The sequence below is a fragment of the Miscanthus floridulus genome, chromosome 5 (genome assembly GCF_019320115.1).
Source record: "Miscanthus floridulus cultivar M001 chromosome 5, ASM1932011v1, whole genome shotgun sequence".
NCBI classification, from domain to species: domain Eukaryota; kingdom Viridiplantae; phylum Streptophyta; class Magnoliopsida; order Poales; family Poaceae; genus Miscanthus; species Miscanthus floridulus.
This window is the reverse complement of record NC_089584.1, coordinates 98,398,494-98,414,725: the sequence shown is the minus strand read 5'-3', so window position 1 is coordinate 98,414,725 and position 16,232 is coordinate 98,398,494. Positions and strand designations below refer to the sequence as shown.

The window sequence follows — 16,232 nt, the reverse complement described above, 5'->3', positions numbered from 1 at the left end:
AGGCGACAACCGCAAGCGGCGCGAGGGGGGATTATTATTTCGGTGCTCGGCGGGCGAAGGGAGATCAACCGCGTTGACGCCCGACGCCCCGAGAGCGACGCCGCAGCAGACAGGATGATCGCGGCAGCGAGGCCGCCACCACTTTCACTTTCTCATCTCCGCTGTTTACACGTTTCCGCGAACAAATTTGGCTAGTTTCAAGCCTAAGTCAGAGTCCAGCCTCGAGAGCTCATTCGCTCGCTCAAGCCCTTTCATTTCCATTCGTTGTCAAGAATCAATTTTACAATGTTTTTTTTATTAAGAAACATGCCATCTATCGAATTCTATTGAAAATCTATCTATTATGTTATTAGATAGAATAGTGTTAGAAGAATAAACCATGATGCCGTGAGAGCCTAGAAATTAAGATGATTTTACGGTCTCATTTAAATCAAAGAGCTAATGCCTAGTATAAATATACTTAATTTAGAATAATAAATGAAGGAGAAAAAAATACCAAGTTGATTTTCACATGGGTTGGAAACGAAAAAAAAACTAAATAAAGAGTCATGTAAAACACATGCACAATTAGTGAAGACAACATTTGGATAAAAACTAAGAAAAATAATAGTTTAATTGATCTCCACGTGAATTACGAAGAAAAGAAACCTAACTGATAAATAACACATACAGTTTATAATTAGCAAATAGCTAATTGAAAATTACAAAACAAAAGAGGAAGTCTAATTTCCATATGTTTTGAAAACAAGTAAATAAAAAGTTAGTATGTTACTATAGAAATTTAAAATGCTATCTCTTTTACTCACAAGGGCTTAAAACTACCATATATCCATATTGTAACAATCTAGATGTATCCAAAGACACCGGAGTAGATAAATAAATCAATGGTCTAATACAGACAGAACAAGTATGAGAAAGATATAATAACATAGGATTCAATCAGCATGCATTATAGCTAGATTTTTGCCATATAATAAAAATCAAGGAAACCACAAGGAGCATTTAGGTGGGTGGGTGTGTGTGTGTGTGTGTGTGTGTGTGTGTGTGTGTGTGTGTGTGTGTGTGTGTGTGTGTGTGTGTGTTGGGAGGGGGGGGGGGGGGGGGGGGTTTACACACTTCAAAGAACTTTTTGTAGTTTGTTTGGGAATGCTTGACGCGCCAATGAATATAGTGTTACAAGTTGCAATAATGCCTGTAGCATATATGAGCAACATTGTGATTGATCTACCGATATTTAGGGCAAAAAGGAACTACCGGCTCACAAGAAAAGATACAAGATGATCCAAAAAATAATTTACAACTAAGAAATGGAATAGTATGTGAGAGACTTGGACAATGGTTTTACCGAGTAATGAAGCTCATCAATAAAAAACTAAATGTTGCCTTGATTTGGTGGCCTCGATAGAGATTCTACAACCACAGAATAAGAGTAATTAGGACGTAAAAGGAATAGGAGGGGAAGATGGCAATAGGTTTAAGTCAAGGATATGGTTGACAATAGCTATACGTATTGTTCGTACCGATTGATTTAGTAAAGATGCATGGAGGAGAGGACAACAATTACAATTAAACTAACAAACAAAATCGTTTACAATATTTATTTATAATTAAAAACAGCTAAATGTTTGAATGAAAAATCTAGTTACCCACGCACTACAGTTTGCTAATTTTGAATACTTACCGGTGCCAAATACCAGTAATATGTCGTGTATAAAATGCATTTCATTTTGCTGGCAATACTGGAGTGGAACAAAAAAAAGTGCCTATAATCTTGCTAGGCATACTTGAGCCTTGTGTGCCTATAATTGCATTCTTTTTACGACGGGAGTAATTCCGAATACTTACCGGTACCAAATATCGGTAATGCCATGTATTATAAAATGCATTTCATTTGCCGGCGGGAAAACTTTACTGGAGTGAAACAAACAAACAAAAAAGTGCTTATATAATCTTGCTAGGCACAGCTGAGCCCTGTGTGATGTGCAGCTTGCAGGAGGTGTGCGTGGTTGCTGCGCGTTTGCGTTGCGCCCATGCGTTTTGAGAAAGTGCAAGTCCTTTTCAGACAGCTTCATAAACACTTGGGGTGCAGCTAAGACGTTAGCCTTTTGTTCCTTTTTATCCTTTTTAGGTTGGTAGGGAAAGCGACGCATATCATATAGGAGAGACACTGCACGGATGATTTGCACTCTCAGTGAGCCTAGAGCTAGGCGGCAGCAGCCAGCAGCACGCCGTGGAGGCACCCACCACCACGGTCACGCACGGTGTGTGCCGCTCATCAGCTCGTGCACTTTACTTGGAACCGCCGGCATGCATGTGGCTTGCAAGTAACCAAGCAGTGGACGACACACGTTTAGCGAGTCGTTTGCCCAGATTTCGTCCTCGCCTGTCTGTTGCAGTTGCTCCCTTGTGTGAAAGTTGTTCTAGGATCAACTGAGGGCGCAGAGCCTGATGGAAAGCTACAGCGCACCGTACGTTACAACGTTGATCTGACTCTGAGCTATAACAGGTGTGCGGCTTTTAGCCCTGGGAAAACGATCGAGACGTCAGTTATGTATACTGGACTAGTTGTTGCCTTGTTGGCAATGTGCAGTCTTTTGTTCGCAGCTTCACATTTACGCCAGATGCATGTCCTATATTGACCTATTCCTATGGATGAGCGTGATTACTACAGTCTCTATCCGTTGTTTTGACCATGTGGGGACAGCAATTAATATAAGCTAACTGTTGAGGAATAATAGCACATAGATAGAACGAAGAACCCAACCGGCACAAGTTTCCCACACAAGTCAGGCCTCACTAGCTGCCTGCCTCGACCCAACCGGCACTACTCTGACTAATGACTGCCATAAGCCAGACACCAGTAAAAGCAAGCCCAGCTTATTTCTACGAGTAGTACGGCAGAAAGGTTTACACACTGACAGTGTACAGCCATATACCATTTCGGCATTTCCGACACACAAAAGGGCAAGATATCAGGTCACCGACCCTCTCAGTTTTGTAATCACCCTGCACTAAACAAATCCCTTGGGGGCTTCGCGGGATCATGCCAATCAGAGCGAACGCTTTGCGCTTTATCTACACATCTCCCGATCGACGATGGAGCAGATAAGGATCACGATCGATTTCCTATGGAGACATAGGATGGCCAGCTGATCGATTTACTAGTATATAGTACACTCCTCATCTAGCACGAACAGTCGTCCTAGCTAGTAATAGCTAGTACTCCGTACGTGCTTTTGGCCCAATTTCCGTTGCCCGTGACGTGCGACGTGACGCTGCGAGGGGCGCCAACGCATCCCACACCCATCGATGAGACATCAGAGGGCGGCAAGGGGGCTTGCAACTGGACCGCGCGTCCGTCCGCCCGCGTGCGTGCGTGCGTGGTGTGACACTGTGACTGATCGATGAGATAGATCTAGATGGCTGTAACCATGGCCACTGGCATGGTGCTGGACTGCTGGTGCGTTGTGCGTCGTGGGCGGACGGACGGAGACCGGGCAAGGCTGCTAAGGCAGGCCAGTTCGAACCTTCCGTTGAGCCTTTGATCAGGCGTCTTCAGCCAGGACCGAGGGCCCCCCCGCGCGCGCGGTGCAGCTAGCTGCAGAATCCATCCGATCCGGGAGAAAAATATTGGAGCGGCCGGCGGCCCATATCCATCCGTGCCATGCACATCACGTCAATGGCCTTATTCCGAGTCCCGATGCAGTAAAAGATATGGGGCGCATGCATGCGGTATTATAATGGGACGATGATTGGTGGTGTCATGTGTTTGTGTGTGTGTCACCAAGGATGTCATACAAGTATGCATGTGCGCTCCGACCCATCCGGTAGTGTATTCTATGGCGAGATTAGCATGCATGCATACGCGTGCCGTCGTCACTGTTCGCGTGAAAGGTGTGTCGATCTGCTGGTTTCTTGTGACCGATCCATGACAAAAGCGATGAAGAAAGGCTCGCTCGTACTCGGTGACTCGGTGTCGATTACCAAAAGGGCTAATGCACGGTATTGAATCAATCTTTTTGTCGACGATGGAGTGAGTACACGGCAAAGAAGCTTCTTCGAAGCTGATTATAGTTAACACATGGTCATCTAGGTGCGTGCTACGACAAATTAGTACTACTACTAGAAAAGTAGACAGACCTTAGCTATACTAGACGGTGTCACCTTTCTCGATCTCATGCACACCACAAGTGTCCAAACACCCCTGTGATAAACAATGGGAGGGGCGTGCCTAAATGTGGCTAGCTAGCTAGTAGCTAGTTTATCCAACGCTAATCCCAACGGCCATGTGCTCCAAGAGCTGACACATACATCGAGACATGACAAAGATCACGGAACCAGATGGAAAGTACCATTATTTAATCAAATGCACAACATGGTTTGGTACTCCTCAGAGAATCCAATCCAACCCAATCATCCGTCCGTTCTTAGAAGAGTTTGCTTCCGTCCACACGCCTCGTTCTACGTTTTTTTCTGGCTGCGCCGGTGATTGGCGCCGCCCATCTCGCGGTGGCCTCGCTCGTCATCGCACGGAACGGGTCGGCGAGGAGGACCGAGTCCGCGCGCGCGGGGCACTGTTGGTTACCCTTTGCCCCGTACGTCTCGGTACGTGCATGCACGCGAGCCTCATGATGCCCTGGTCCATGCCCATGGATGCCGCGAGCGCACACGGCACCGCGCGCACCAACCCCCCCGGCCCGGGGCCCCGGCTTCGATCGTCCGTCGCCGCCTCGCCGGCCGTCGTCGTCAGCTTCATGATCATGACGAGGAAACGCGCGCGGACGCAAGCACAGCGCACCGAGAAGAGAAGCAAGTGCTCTCAGGTCACGGATTGAGAAGCAAGGCGCGCCAGATATTCGGCCTGTTTGCTGGTTGGTTTCTGAGCTGGTTTGGGCTGGCTGGTGCTGGCTTATTGTGAGAGAAAAATACTGTTGGCTGGCTGATTTGGGCTGGCTAAAACCAACAAGCGAACAGACCGATTATATACAGTATATCCAGGTGGCGACATCGATTTTACAGTGTCCGAAGTGACAGGTCGCGGCGGCGGCTGCTACGTGAATTGACGCTCGGGTATTCTAGGTGGATGGGACACCCGAGTGTTTGGGGGCACGAAAACACTCGATTGGATGTAGAGCCTGTAATCGAGTGTTTTGATCCATTCATCACTTGATTATTGGATCCAGATTAAATGAATCAAAATCAAATAATACAATACAAAAATGAAATAAAAATTTGCTACATTATTTTTATGGAAGCTAAATTGAAAATTTTTAAAGGGAAACAAATAAAACATACAGAAAAATAAAAAAGCCAAAAAAATATATCAGATAATTGATCAAATAATTGTGACCATTCTCATATATCAATAATCAATTTAAACTAATTTACCACGGTAATTACACCTAGACAGAAATACGTCATGTTCGTTTGGCTTATAAGTCGTACTTTTTCAGCTAATAAATATTATTTTTCTCTCAGTAGATCAACCAACAATATTTCCAGTCATGACTTATCAGCAAGCGAACATGACAATAGTAAAATATGGTCTTTATAGAGAAATAAAATTGCATACATACATATACAAACTGAAGAATAGTTTTGAACAGTGGCTGACTGACTGGTTGGTACGCAGAAGAGAAGCCAAACAAAGCAATGGCGATCCACATCTCTAATAATTTCTCTATGATATGGTGCTAGCTAGTCACAGTCTCACAGACCCATATGGAGAGAGAGAGAGAGTGTACATGTGATGACCTCATACTCAGAGAGAGGTCATATCGATGGACAGGGAGAGCCAAGAACGACTAGCAAGAGACACGCTAGCCCTGCATGAGTAGTCATTGCCGAAGCTTTGAGCGCGCGTTTAGCGTAGTCTCCTCGGTCATGTCAGGCTGTGGCAGAGGCCGGCCGGCGACGCCTTGACATGAAGGTGGTGATCCGCTGCCGCCCACATCTCGGCCTGCGCGTTGGGAAAGTAGCACGCGGAGAGCTCCTGCAGGGACGCCGCCGCCCTGTCCTGTAGCAGCAGCGGGGCGAACCCTGTGCCGAAGAAGTCGCCGCCAGGCGGGAACTCGCTGTCCCCGAGGAGCTCGGGCAGGAACATGTCGTCGAGGGGCAGGCCGCCGGCCCAGGTGCCGCTGATGGCGGTGGCCGGCGCGGGGGAGAACTCGGCGAGCGCAGACGCTTGCTGCTGCGCCCGCGGCGGCGGCACTGGCGCTGGTGCCGTGCCGTCGTAGCGCGCGAGCACCGGAGCAGCAGCCAGCAGCGTCGTCGACGGGGAAGGGTACATGGCCCCGAAGCTGCACGCGTCGCTGGCGCTCGCTGGCGACGGCTGCATGGAGGAGGCGCATTGTTGGCTCCGGGGAGCAGCGGCGCGCGGCGTGACGACGGCGGCGCCGCGGCGGCCGCGGCCGCCTGAGCTGTGCTGCTGCTGCTGCTGGTAGTACTCCTGCTGCTGCTGGTGGTGCATGGAGATTGCCTTCTTCTTGAGCTTGGTGTTCCAGTAGTTCTTGACGTCGTTGTCCGTCCGCCCCGGCAGCTTGGACGCGATGATGGACCACCTGCTCCCGATGGAGTTGTAGAGGGAGCAGATGATCCGGTCCTCCTGCTCCGTGTAGCCGCCGTGCTTGATGTCCGGGCGCAGGTAGTTGAGCCACCGCAGCCGGCAGCTCTTGCCGCACCGGTTCAGCCCTGCGCGAGCACATCCATGGACGAAGCAACCATCAGAATTATACTCATCTCGCTCGCCGCGCGGCGCTGCATGCACAATAAGAATAAGCATCGATCCAGCTGCGGGCGGTGATGTATGAGTACGCACCTGCTTTGTGCGGGAGCGCGATCCAGTTGCCGCCGGTGCCGTGGTTGTGGACGTAGCTCCGCAGCAGCTCGTCCTCCTCGGGCGACCAGGGCCCCCGCTTCACACTCGTCTTGTCGCAGCACGGCGCCCGACCCATGCTGCGCGCTCCAACAGAATTCTCAGGCTGTGTGTGCCCGCTCTGATCGAACAAACGCGCGCACGTCGGGAAGGGAGGGGAAGCGGCAGCCGTGGTGGGGATGGATCGGGATAGGGTGGTGGTGGCAGGCCGCGGCTGCAGCGGCGGCGCGAGTTTCTGTGCTCGGGGGCGCGGCAGCAGCTAGACCGCCGGGGCGGGCGTGTGTTTCTGGCAGAAGATACTCGCAACAAGGTAGGCCAGCAAGCGAGGCTGCAGCTGCGGTCTGCGGGGAGCGCAGGCGCGTTTTATAGCGGCAGCCTTGACCTTGAGGCACCACCAGCACCAGGTGCGTTCGGGGCCTGGCCTGGGAAGGGTAGTGGGCGTGGGCCAGGTGCGACCAATTTGCGGAGCCGTCCCCGCGGGCCGGCCCGACCGTATTACTGGCCACGTTCGCTTAAACTTATCGGCTACAGTATTTTTATCGGTCCGAACAGAGCCGTTGTCCGTTCCTGTCGCGTTCGTATTACGCCATGGCCGTTTGTTTTGAAAAATGTTTTTGCTTCTATAATACTCCTGTGTTGACCAGTACTGTATGTTTTACTACTTGTGAGTTTAGTCAATCCGTCTGGTTGTACTTGGCCAACCCCCCCCCCCCTCCTCTTCAGTGTGCAGGCACGTGGTGAAGAGCGTCATTTTTATGTGTTTCCCCCCAACTAGATAGACTAGAAAAATGGTGCGGTGCAGGCGTGCAGCTCGTTCCCGGGTGTGCGTTTCGTCTCGTGCCAAATGCGTTTTGTTTCCCCGGTTCTAGGATCCTTTGAAACCGTGTGGCTACTGGCTACTGCTTAGCAATTCCTTCACCTTTTCCTATATATACACATCGGCCCCAGTTTCAGAGACCGGACTCAAAACGAACCTGAACAAGACACGGATGACGAGTTGATGACGCCCCTTCTTTCACCGGCAGACATGCCATGCGTTTCACAATTGCGATGCAGACGACAGCAGTTCTTAGGCATTGTTGACAAATGCAGGAGCATCGTTGAGTATCGCTTGTGTTTAGAACCTTTGTGCCCTGCGATTAAGGATGGCAACGGGTCGGGTTCGGATCGGGTGGAGTCTCCATGCACCCAAAACCGAAACCCGAAATCGAAACCCGAATCCGCCCCGAAAATCGATTCGGATGGAAATTCATCACCAAAACCAAACCCATGGATACCCGAAACCCGAACGGATACCCGAAACCTGAATGGATACCCGAAACCCGCGGATATATATACACATATTCTCATGTATAAACAAGAGGCAACAAATAATAAATATTTTCATGAGTCAACTTTAAATAAATTTAATAATCTAAGTAAACAAATTATTATTAGTATATTATAAAACATGAGTTTTAATTCCAAATAATTTATTTTGGATATTCATTGGATATCCACAGGTGGAAAACCAAACCCGAAACCGAACCCAATTGGTTTCGGGGTCCCGAACCCGAAAACTTTGGATGAAAAATCATCCCCAAAGCCGGAACCCGTAGAACCCGAAACCCACGGATATCCATCCCAAACCCGGTCCGTTGCCATCCTTACCTGCGATGCACGCTTCACGCTTGTCAAACCTGCGCTGCACGCACCCATGCGGATACTGCGCCACGGGATAAATAAATTAAAGAAGGACACGAGCGGGGCATGGCCATATGAATTGTTTTGGACGCCTTTCCTTTCGGCTAGCTAGCCGGCTAGCGGAATGGAGCATCTTGTCTGATCGATTCGATCCGTTTCCAAGCGCGGGCGCGGCAGAGGGCCGGGGTCAAGCGTGGTGACTCACAAGATTGTGCGCTGCCCGTCGGGGCAATCTTCGCGTCGCCGTTACAACACCACACCAACCCGTTTGACCCCCTGTTCATCTCCAAGGACTCGAGGTCCAATAGGAGTAAATAAACAGTCGCCAAGGGGCATGCACCTTGACCTTTTTGCGCTGGCAATCATAGTAGTTCACACAGGCCAAAGAGAACGCATACGGCTGCTACCTGCATTTTTTTTTTAATTTTCGGTTATGCAACGAGAACAAGGCCGGAAGAAGCTGTGCTGTGCTGTGCTGTGCAGGGTTCCAGCGCATGCAGGTTTGACTACCATACTGTTCCGGCATCTGTCAAAGGTTTGGACTTTGAAAGAGCCATGGATGTGTGCTTCGAACAATAATTAAAACTGAAATGACGCGTATGTCGCAACGGATTCACATGTGTAGTCTGCTTGAAGCTTTCTATGCCATTAGTGTTCCTCTTCACCAAAATCATGTGTCAAACACAAATTGATATTAGGGAAAAAAAACAGAAGGGGGGCTCACCGGAACTACCGAAAGGCCAGCCCAACATGGTCGTACAACCCAAAAGCAGAGGCAAGGCCCAGGCCGGACAGCCCCACCTTCTCAAAACAGCCCAAAACACTACGGCCCGTCCAGATCCAACTCCAGCAGTCCGCCTGATCGTTCATCGAGCGTACGCTCGTTTTTGGACAGCGCAATGTGTATGGTTGGCAGACGGGTGTTGTATATTCTGTATTAATTAGTGGATGTAGGTTAAGTGGAATCATGTTTCTAAAAAGAAAGTCGTTGACATTGAATCAGGTCAAACACTAGTCCGGGCTAGCATGTTCCAGCTCGCACATGTGCCTTGACCTCAGCGAGAATGTCCTAGAACAGTGAGACCAACCATCAAGTTGGTACAATAGATGTATTTTTTGACAATTGAAAGTTGGATTCCTTCCCCCACACACACAGCTCACAGGGAAGGGAACTTGGCTAGGACGGTTTTGACAGATTAAGCCAAAACCGTCTATTCTTCAATTGAACTTCAATTTAAATGTTCCAAATATATTCCTTCAATGTCTTGAAACCAGAAACTTTATGGTGGAGTCGATTACTTCTATTGGTATACTTTTGTTCTTAACATATGTCCCCTATTTTTATGTGAAGTTTACATGAACCTGAAAATATAAAAATACCAAATAGCAACGATTCCTAACTCATCATCTACTTGGGATCTAAGTGTGATGTGTACATTGGTCATTTTTTCTAGTGCGATACATGTATCGACCATTGTTTGGAGAGCGCTCTAGACTTCTTGCCAAACACTTGGATTTTTTTCAACTATTCACCGTTAATTGCTCTTGTGAAATAATCACCTTGCAGCATCTCAAAAACCCAATTCACTCCGGCATATAGGCAGGGCATAGGCACCCTTAGAGGGGCGACAAATCCCAAAAACCTTAGATCACTATGAGCTAGCGCTCTCCTATCACCTCTCTTCCTTCTCCATTGTAAGAATTCGATTAAGCATTCTAACACGAAGAACTAGCTGTTAGATGTAGGGTGAAAGGTCCTAATGGCTAGAGGGGGGTGAATAGCCTATTAAAAATTTCTACAACATTTAACAAACCAGTTAGACAATTATGAGGCGAAGCAAATATTGCGCTAGCCTACTAAAAGCAAGCCACCTACCACAATTCTAGTTTCTATAGTTATAATCCACACAATGGCTATGTCACTACACTAAGTTAGTGTGCTCTCAAAGACTAACTAAAGAGACACACTAACCAGACTAACAAGCTCTCACAACTAGCTACACTAAAGAGCTTGATAACTAGTTTGCGGTAATATAAAGAGAGTGAGTAAGATAGTTATACCGCCGAGTCAAGGAGTGAACCAATCAATCACAAAAATGAATACCAATGAAGACCAATCACCTCGAAATCAAATGATGATACAATGATTTTTTACCAAGTTCACTTGCTTGCCGGCAAGCTAGTCCTCGTTATGGCGATTCACTCACTTGGAGGTTCACGCGCTAATTGGCATCACACGCCAAACCCTCAATAGGGTGCCGCACAAGCAACACAAGATAAGGATCACACAAGCCACAAGCAATTCACTAGAGTACCTTTTGGCTCTCCACCGGGGAAAGGTCAAGAACCCCTCACAATCACCACGATTGGAGCCGGAGACAATCATCAACCTCCACTCGATGATCCTCGCTGCTCCAAGCCGTCTAGGTGGCAGCAACCACCAAGAGTAACAAGCGAATCCCACAGCAAAACACGAACACCAAGTGCCTCTAGATGTAAACACTCAAGCAATGCACTTGGATTCACTCCCAATCTCACAAAAATGATGAATCAATGATGGAGATAAGTGGAAGGGCTTTGGCTAAGCTCACAAGGTTGCTATGTCAATGTAAATGGCCAATAGAGTGAGCTTGAGCCGACCATAGGGCTTAAATAGAGAGCCCCACGAATAGAGCCATTGGGCTCCTCACTGCATTGAACACGGGGCGACCGGACACTCCGGTCAGATTGACCGGATGCTGGACCCCAGCGTTCGGTCGTGCGATGCACGCCACGTATCCCCTCTCTTCAAATACTAAGCGCTCGATCCTAACGGTCAAGTGATGATCGGACGCGCTGCTGTGAAGTGACCGGACGCTGGACCTCAGCGTCCGGTCGTTTCCAGTAAACATCCAGAAGCGAGAAATCACGACCGGACGCGTCTGGTCATGCTTGATCAGACTCACCCAGCGTCCGGTCACTCGACGTCTTGTTTGTGCGCTGCCACATCAGCTGGACCGGACACACCTCGTCAGCGTCCGGTCACTAAGTGACCCAGCGTTCGGTCAGAGACCGACGCCAGCGTCTTCGCTGCTTCTACTAACCGGACATGCCGGCCCTTCCGAGACCAGTGTCCAGTCACTTACAGTGACCTCCATCTTTTCTGTATAGAGCACTGGTGGCACTATCGGACTATCTGCACTCTATGGGCGGACACTCCATCGGTAAAGTTCCTAACCCTTGCTCAAATGTGTCAACCACCAAGTGTATCACCTTGTGCACATGTGTTAGCATATTTTCACAAATATTTTCAAGGGTGTTAGCACTCCACTGGATCCTAAATGCATATGCAATGAGTTAGAGCATCTAGTGGCACTTTGATAATCGCATTTCGATACGAGTTTCACCCCTCTTAATAGTACGACTATCGAACCTAAATGTGATCACACTCTCTAAGTGTCTTGATCACCAAAACAAAATAGCTTCTACCATTTATACCTTTGCCTTAAGCCTTTTGTTTTTCTCTTTCTTCTTTTTAAGTCCAAGCGCTTGATCATCACCATGGCATCACCATCATCATGATCTTCACAATTGCTTCATCACTTGGAGTAGCACCACCTATCTCATAATCACTTTGATAAACTAGGTTAGCACTTAGGTTTTATCAATTGACCAAAACCAAACTAGAACTTTCAATCTCTCCCTTTTAGGTAATTGATGACAACCCTTATACAAAGATATGAATTGAAGCTCAATTGAATCTATGTTGCTTGCCCAAGCATATTTACTATGTGTAAAAGGATATGGACAAGTTTCATGAACCCCATATGGTAGCAATTGCTCCCCCTACATATGTGCTAAGAGTTTGAATTATAGCTTATATATATGCTTAGATAGGAAATATAGAAGACAATGTCTACCAAATGATGCTAAGGTATAAAAGATGGACCTTTAAAGCGTGATACCAATCGGAGTGCACTAATATACCATCCATAGCACCATGGTTAGCTTGATACCACTTGGAAATGAAATCACTAGACAACCTATGCATGCTAGTTTTTCATTTCATCATTTAAACCTACAACTAGCATACTATAAGGAAAATGGACCCTAAGCCCATTTACTTTGGATTTTGGTGTTTGATGACCAACACAACCAAATTGGACTAATGAATTTGCAAGTGTTTGGTTTGTAGTCCAACAGGGTGCAAGACATGACTTGGACGAAGGTGACATGATGATCCGATGATCAACACCTTAAGGAAGACCTTAGGAGCACAAGAAAAGACCCAAGATATCAAGCAAAGTCCAAGCATGAAGATAGGAATCAAGCCGTACGCAAGATCACGAAGAAACGAGCTCACAGAGGCGACCGAACGCTGGACCGGACGCTGGACCGGTGGCTCGGCAGATAGGCGACTGGACGCGAGGACCGGACGCTGGCGGCAACCGACCGGACGCAGAAACACAGCGTCTGATCGAGTACAGAGAGGTTCTAGGCACGCGAAACTGCGACCAGATGCGTCCGGTGGCAGGCGACCGGACGCTGGCAGCGTCCGATCGGTAGTTCGTGGCTGCAATGGTCGGGACGACCGGACGTGTCCGGTCAGGACGATCTCAGCGTCCGGTCAGTAGCAGAATTGTGGGAGTTCGACCCCAACGGCTACTTTCTCAGTGGGGCTTATAAATACAACCCCTAACTGGCCATTTAAGTGGTGTGGAGCTGAGGAAACATACCAAAGTGTTGATACACCATTTGAGTGATCTCCACATGCATAGTGCTTAGTGTTTTATTAGGTGATTAGCATAAGTGCTTTGCGAAGTGCTTAAGGTTGATTAGACCACCGCTTATGCGCTTGCTCTAGGTGTTTGCCTAGTGTTTAAGTGAGGTTTGCATACCTCTTGCCACCCCCGTGCTTGTGAGCACAAGTGTTGTACATCGAAGGGGCTTGAAGTCTTGCAAGATCACACCAATCGTGTTTGTGGTGTGGCCGCCACCGTGTACCGGAGGGAACAAGGCCCGCGGCATTTTGGCCAGAAGCTTGATAGTGAAGACGGCGGGGAGCATCCGAGAGAGGCTTGTCGAGAGGCACATCGGAGACCCACTTACATGTGGGGAAGGCCCGAGGCTATCCATGGAGTTACCCTGACCGGGAGCTTGGCCCTTGTGAGGGATTCCTTGCGAGGGGCTCCAACGAGGACTAGAGGGAAGCTTGCGCGCTTCTCGATACCTCGGTAGAAATACCGGAGTCGTCAACGGGAGTTTGCATATCTCTATCTTGCTCTTTAAGCTTCCGCAGTTACATTGATCTTATTATTATCATTTACAGTAGAGATAGCAACACACTAGCAAAACCGTAGTTGCACATCTAAATAGATTATCTTTTGCATAGGTTTTGCTAGAGGTAGAAAAAGAGGCCATAGTTTAGAGTTAGATTTTTAAGGTTGCCTAATTCACCCCCCCCCCCCCTCTTAGGCGTCACTGGTCCCTTCAATTGGTATCAGAGCCGGTTGGCTCATATTTGGACCTTTGGCTTAACCGTCAGTTGAGCCGACGCTATTGTAGAGTGGTTGGGATGAATACCGCTAGGCCTCCACAATTTGATGGGACTAACTTCCTCTACTATAAGGCTAGAATGGCTTGCCACCTTGAGGCGGTTGATTTAGGTGTATGGAGAGTCACTCGTGACGGGATGAAACCCATTAAGAATCCCGAAAAGCCCACAAAGAGTGACGAAAAAGAAATGCATTTTAATGCTAGAGCTAAGAATTGCTTGTTTGAATCTTTTAGCATGGATGTTTTTAACCAAGTGTTTACTTTAAATACCGCTCATGAAATTTGGTTAAAACTCCAAGAGCTCCATGACGGCACAAGTAATGTCCGTGAGCAAAAACATTGTCTAGCTAAGCAAAATTATGATTCCTTTGCTATGAATGATGATGAGCTTATTCGTGATATGTATTCTCGATTGAATCTAATTATTCAATGAGCTCCATTCTATAGGATTATTAAAGCTAGATGATGCGGAACATCGTGAGGAAGATCATCTCCGTGCTACCACAAAAGAAATATGCAAGCATCATCACCATTCTTCACAACATGGAGAACTTGAGCAACATGACCCCGAGGCATTGTCATTGGCAAACTAGTGGCATTTGAAATGTCACGTAAGATGGGTCAAGAAGAAGCATCTTCATCAAGCAAAGGCAAAGCTCTCGCTTGTAGCGAGAAGAAAAAGATGAAGGGCAAGAAAGTTGAGTCAAGCTCAAGCTCAAGCTCCTCAAGTGAAGAAGAAGAAGATGAGGATGATGATGATGACGAACAAGAATCAAGTGATGATGATCAATCTTCCTCCTCCACCTCTGATCTTGATGAAGAATCAATCAAACTTATCAAAAAGGTGGAGAAGATGATCGTAAGGCTCAATGTCAAGGGTGTGCCCATCCAAATTCAAGACCTCGTTTTCACTAATCAAAGAAACGAGCAAAGAAAGAGGGGATGCTATGGATGCGGCGAGTTGGGGCACTTTGTGGAAGTTTGTCCAAACAAGCCCACACCCAAGACAAAGAAGAAGGCATGCAAGAACAAAGCCCTCACAACAATAAGGTCATGGGATGATTCTTCAAGTGAAGAAGAAAACCATCACAAGAGGCGAGGCCACAAGCACTCATCATTAAGCTCTTCTCATGTGTGCCTTATGGCACGAGGTAACGAAAGCTCATCCTCTAGTGAGAGTGATAGTGATGATGACTTGCCTTCTTACAATACAATTGTGCAACAAAATCTTAAATATGCTAAAGTTTGCACTAGTCAACAAAAGAAGCTCAAAACTTTAAAAGAAGAGCTAGGTAGTTCACAAGAAGCATACAAGAATTTGCTTGAACAATATGAAAACTTTGCAAATCTCAATATTGAACTATCTACTAAAATTGAGCAACTTGAGGCTAGTGCAACAACAAATGCATGCACAATTAATGATAAGCAACTTGAAAAGAAAAATGAAAAATTAAAAGAAAAGTTAGCTAGCTCACAAAATGATTATCAAAGTTTGCTTGCTAAAATGGAAATCATGTGCAAACATTGTGATGAGCTAACAAATAAAGTTGCTAATCTTGAGGCCGTCAAAAATACCCCCATCAAGGCATCTAAAAGAAATAACATAATTAAAAAGGATGCATCTACCTCTTGCAATGATTTATGTTAGACTCACCTTTGTGCAACCAAGCTTATGTTGAGAAAGTGATTATAGATACATGCATACAAGAGGTTGCAAAAGAGAATGAGCAACTCAAGCAAGAAGTAGCTCGCCTCACCAAGGACTTGACTCAAGTGAAAGGCAAGGCGAAGCAAACCCAACTTCATCAAGATAACACCGTCAAGGGAGTGAAGAAGCTTGATGAAGGACAAACCGTGGTTTGTTACATGTGCCACAAGGAAGGTCACAAGTCCTATGAGTGCAAGGTGAAGAATGGGGGAGGAGCAAAGAAGAAGGAGAAAAAGCAAACAAGCAAGCTCTCCAACACCTACACCAACAAGGTGGACAAAAAGGCCTCCACACCTTATCTCTTGAAGAAGAAGAAAAATGACAAGGTGGTGGCCATCAAGGTGAACAAGCAAGCCAACAATGGGGTCAAATGCTTTTGGGTGCCAAAGGAAATCATTTTCAAACATGAAGAGCACCAAGAAGGTTTGGATC

At 47.2% G+C, this 16,232-nt stretch overlaps 1 protein-coding gene across 1 annotated transcript; it reads right to left on the bottom strand.

Moving 5' to 3' along the window:
* Nucleotides 1-5,566: 5,566 nt before the first annotated feature.
* LOC136452733 (transcription factor MYB4-like) lies at nucleotides 5,567-7,192 on the bottom strand. Its single transcript, XM_066453329.1, has 2 exons — nucleotides 6,818-7,192; nucleotides 5,567-6,690 (listed from the first exon to the last, which is right to left on the bottom strand). The coding sequence occupies exons 1-2, from the start codon at nucleotides 6,951-6,953 to the stop codon at nucleotides 5,882-5,884; spliced, it is 945 nt and encodes a 314-aa protein (XP_066309426.1). The 5' UTR covers nucleotides 6,954-7,192; the 3' UTR covers nucleotides 5,567-5,881.
* Nucleotides 7,193-16,232: the final 9,040 nt, after the last annotated feature.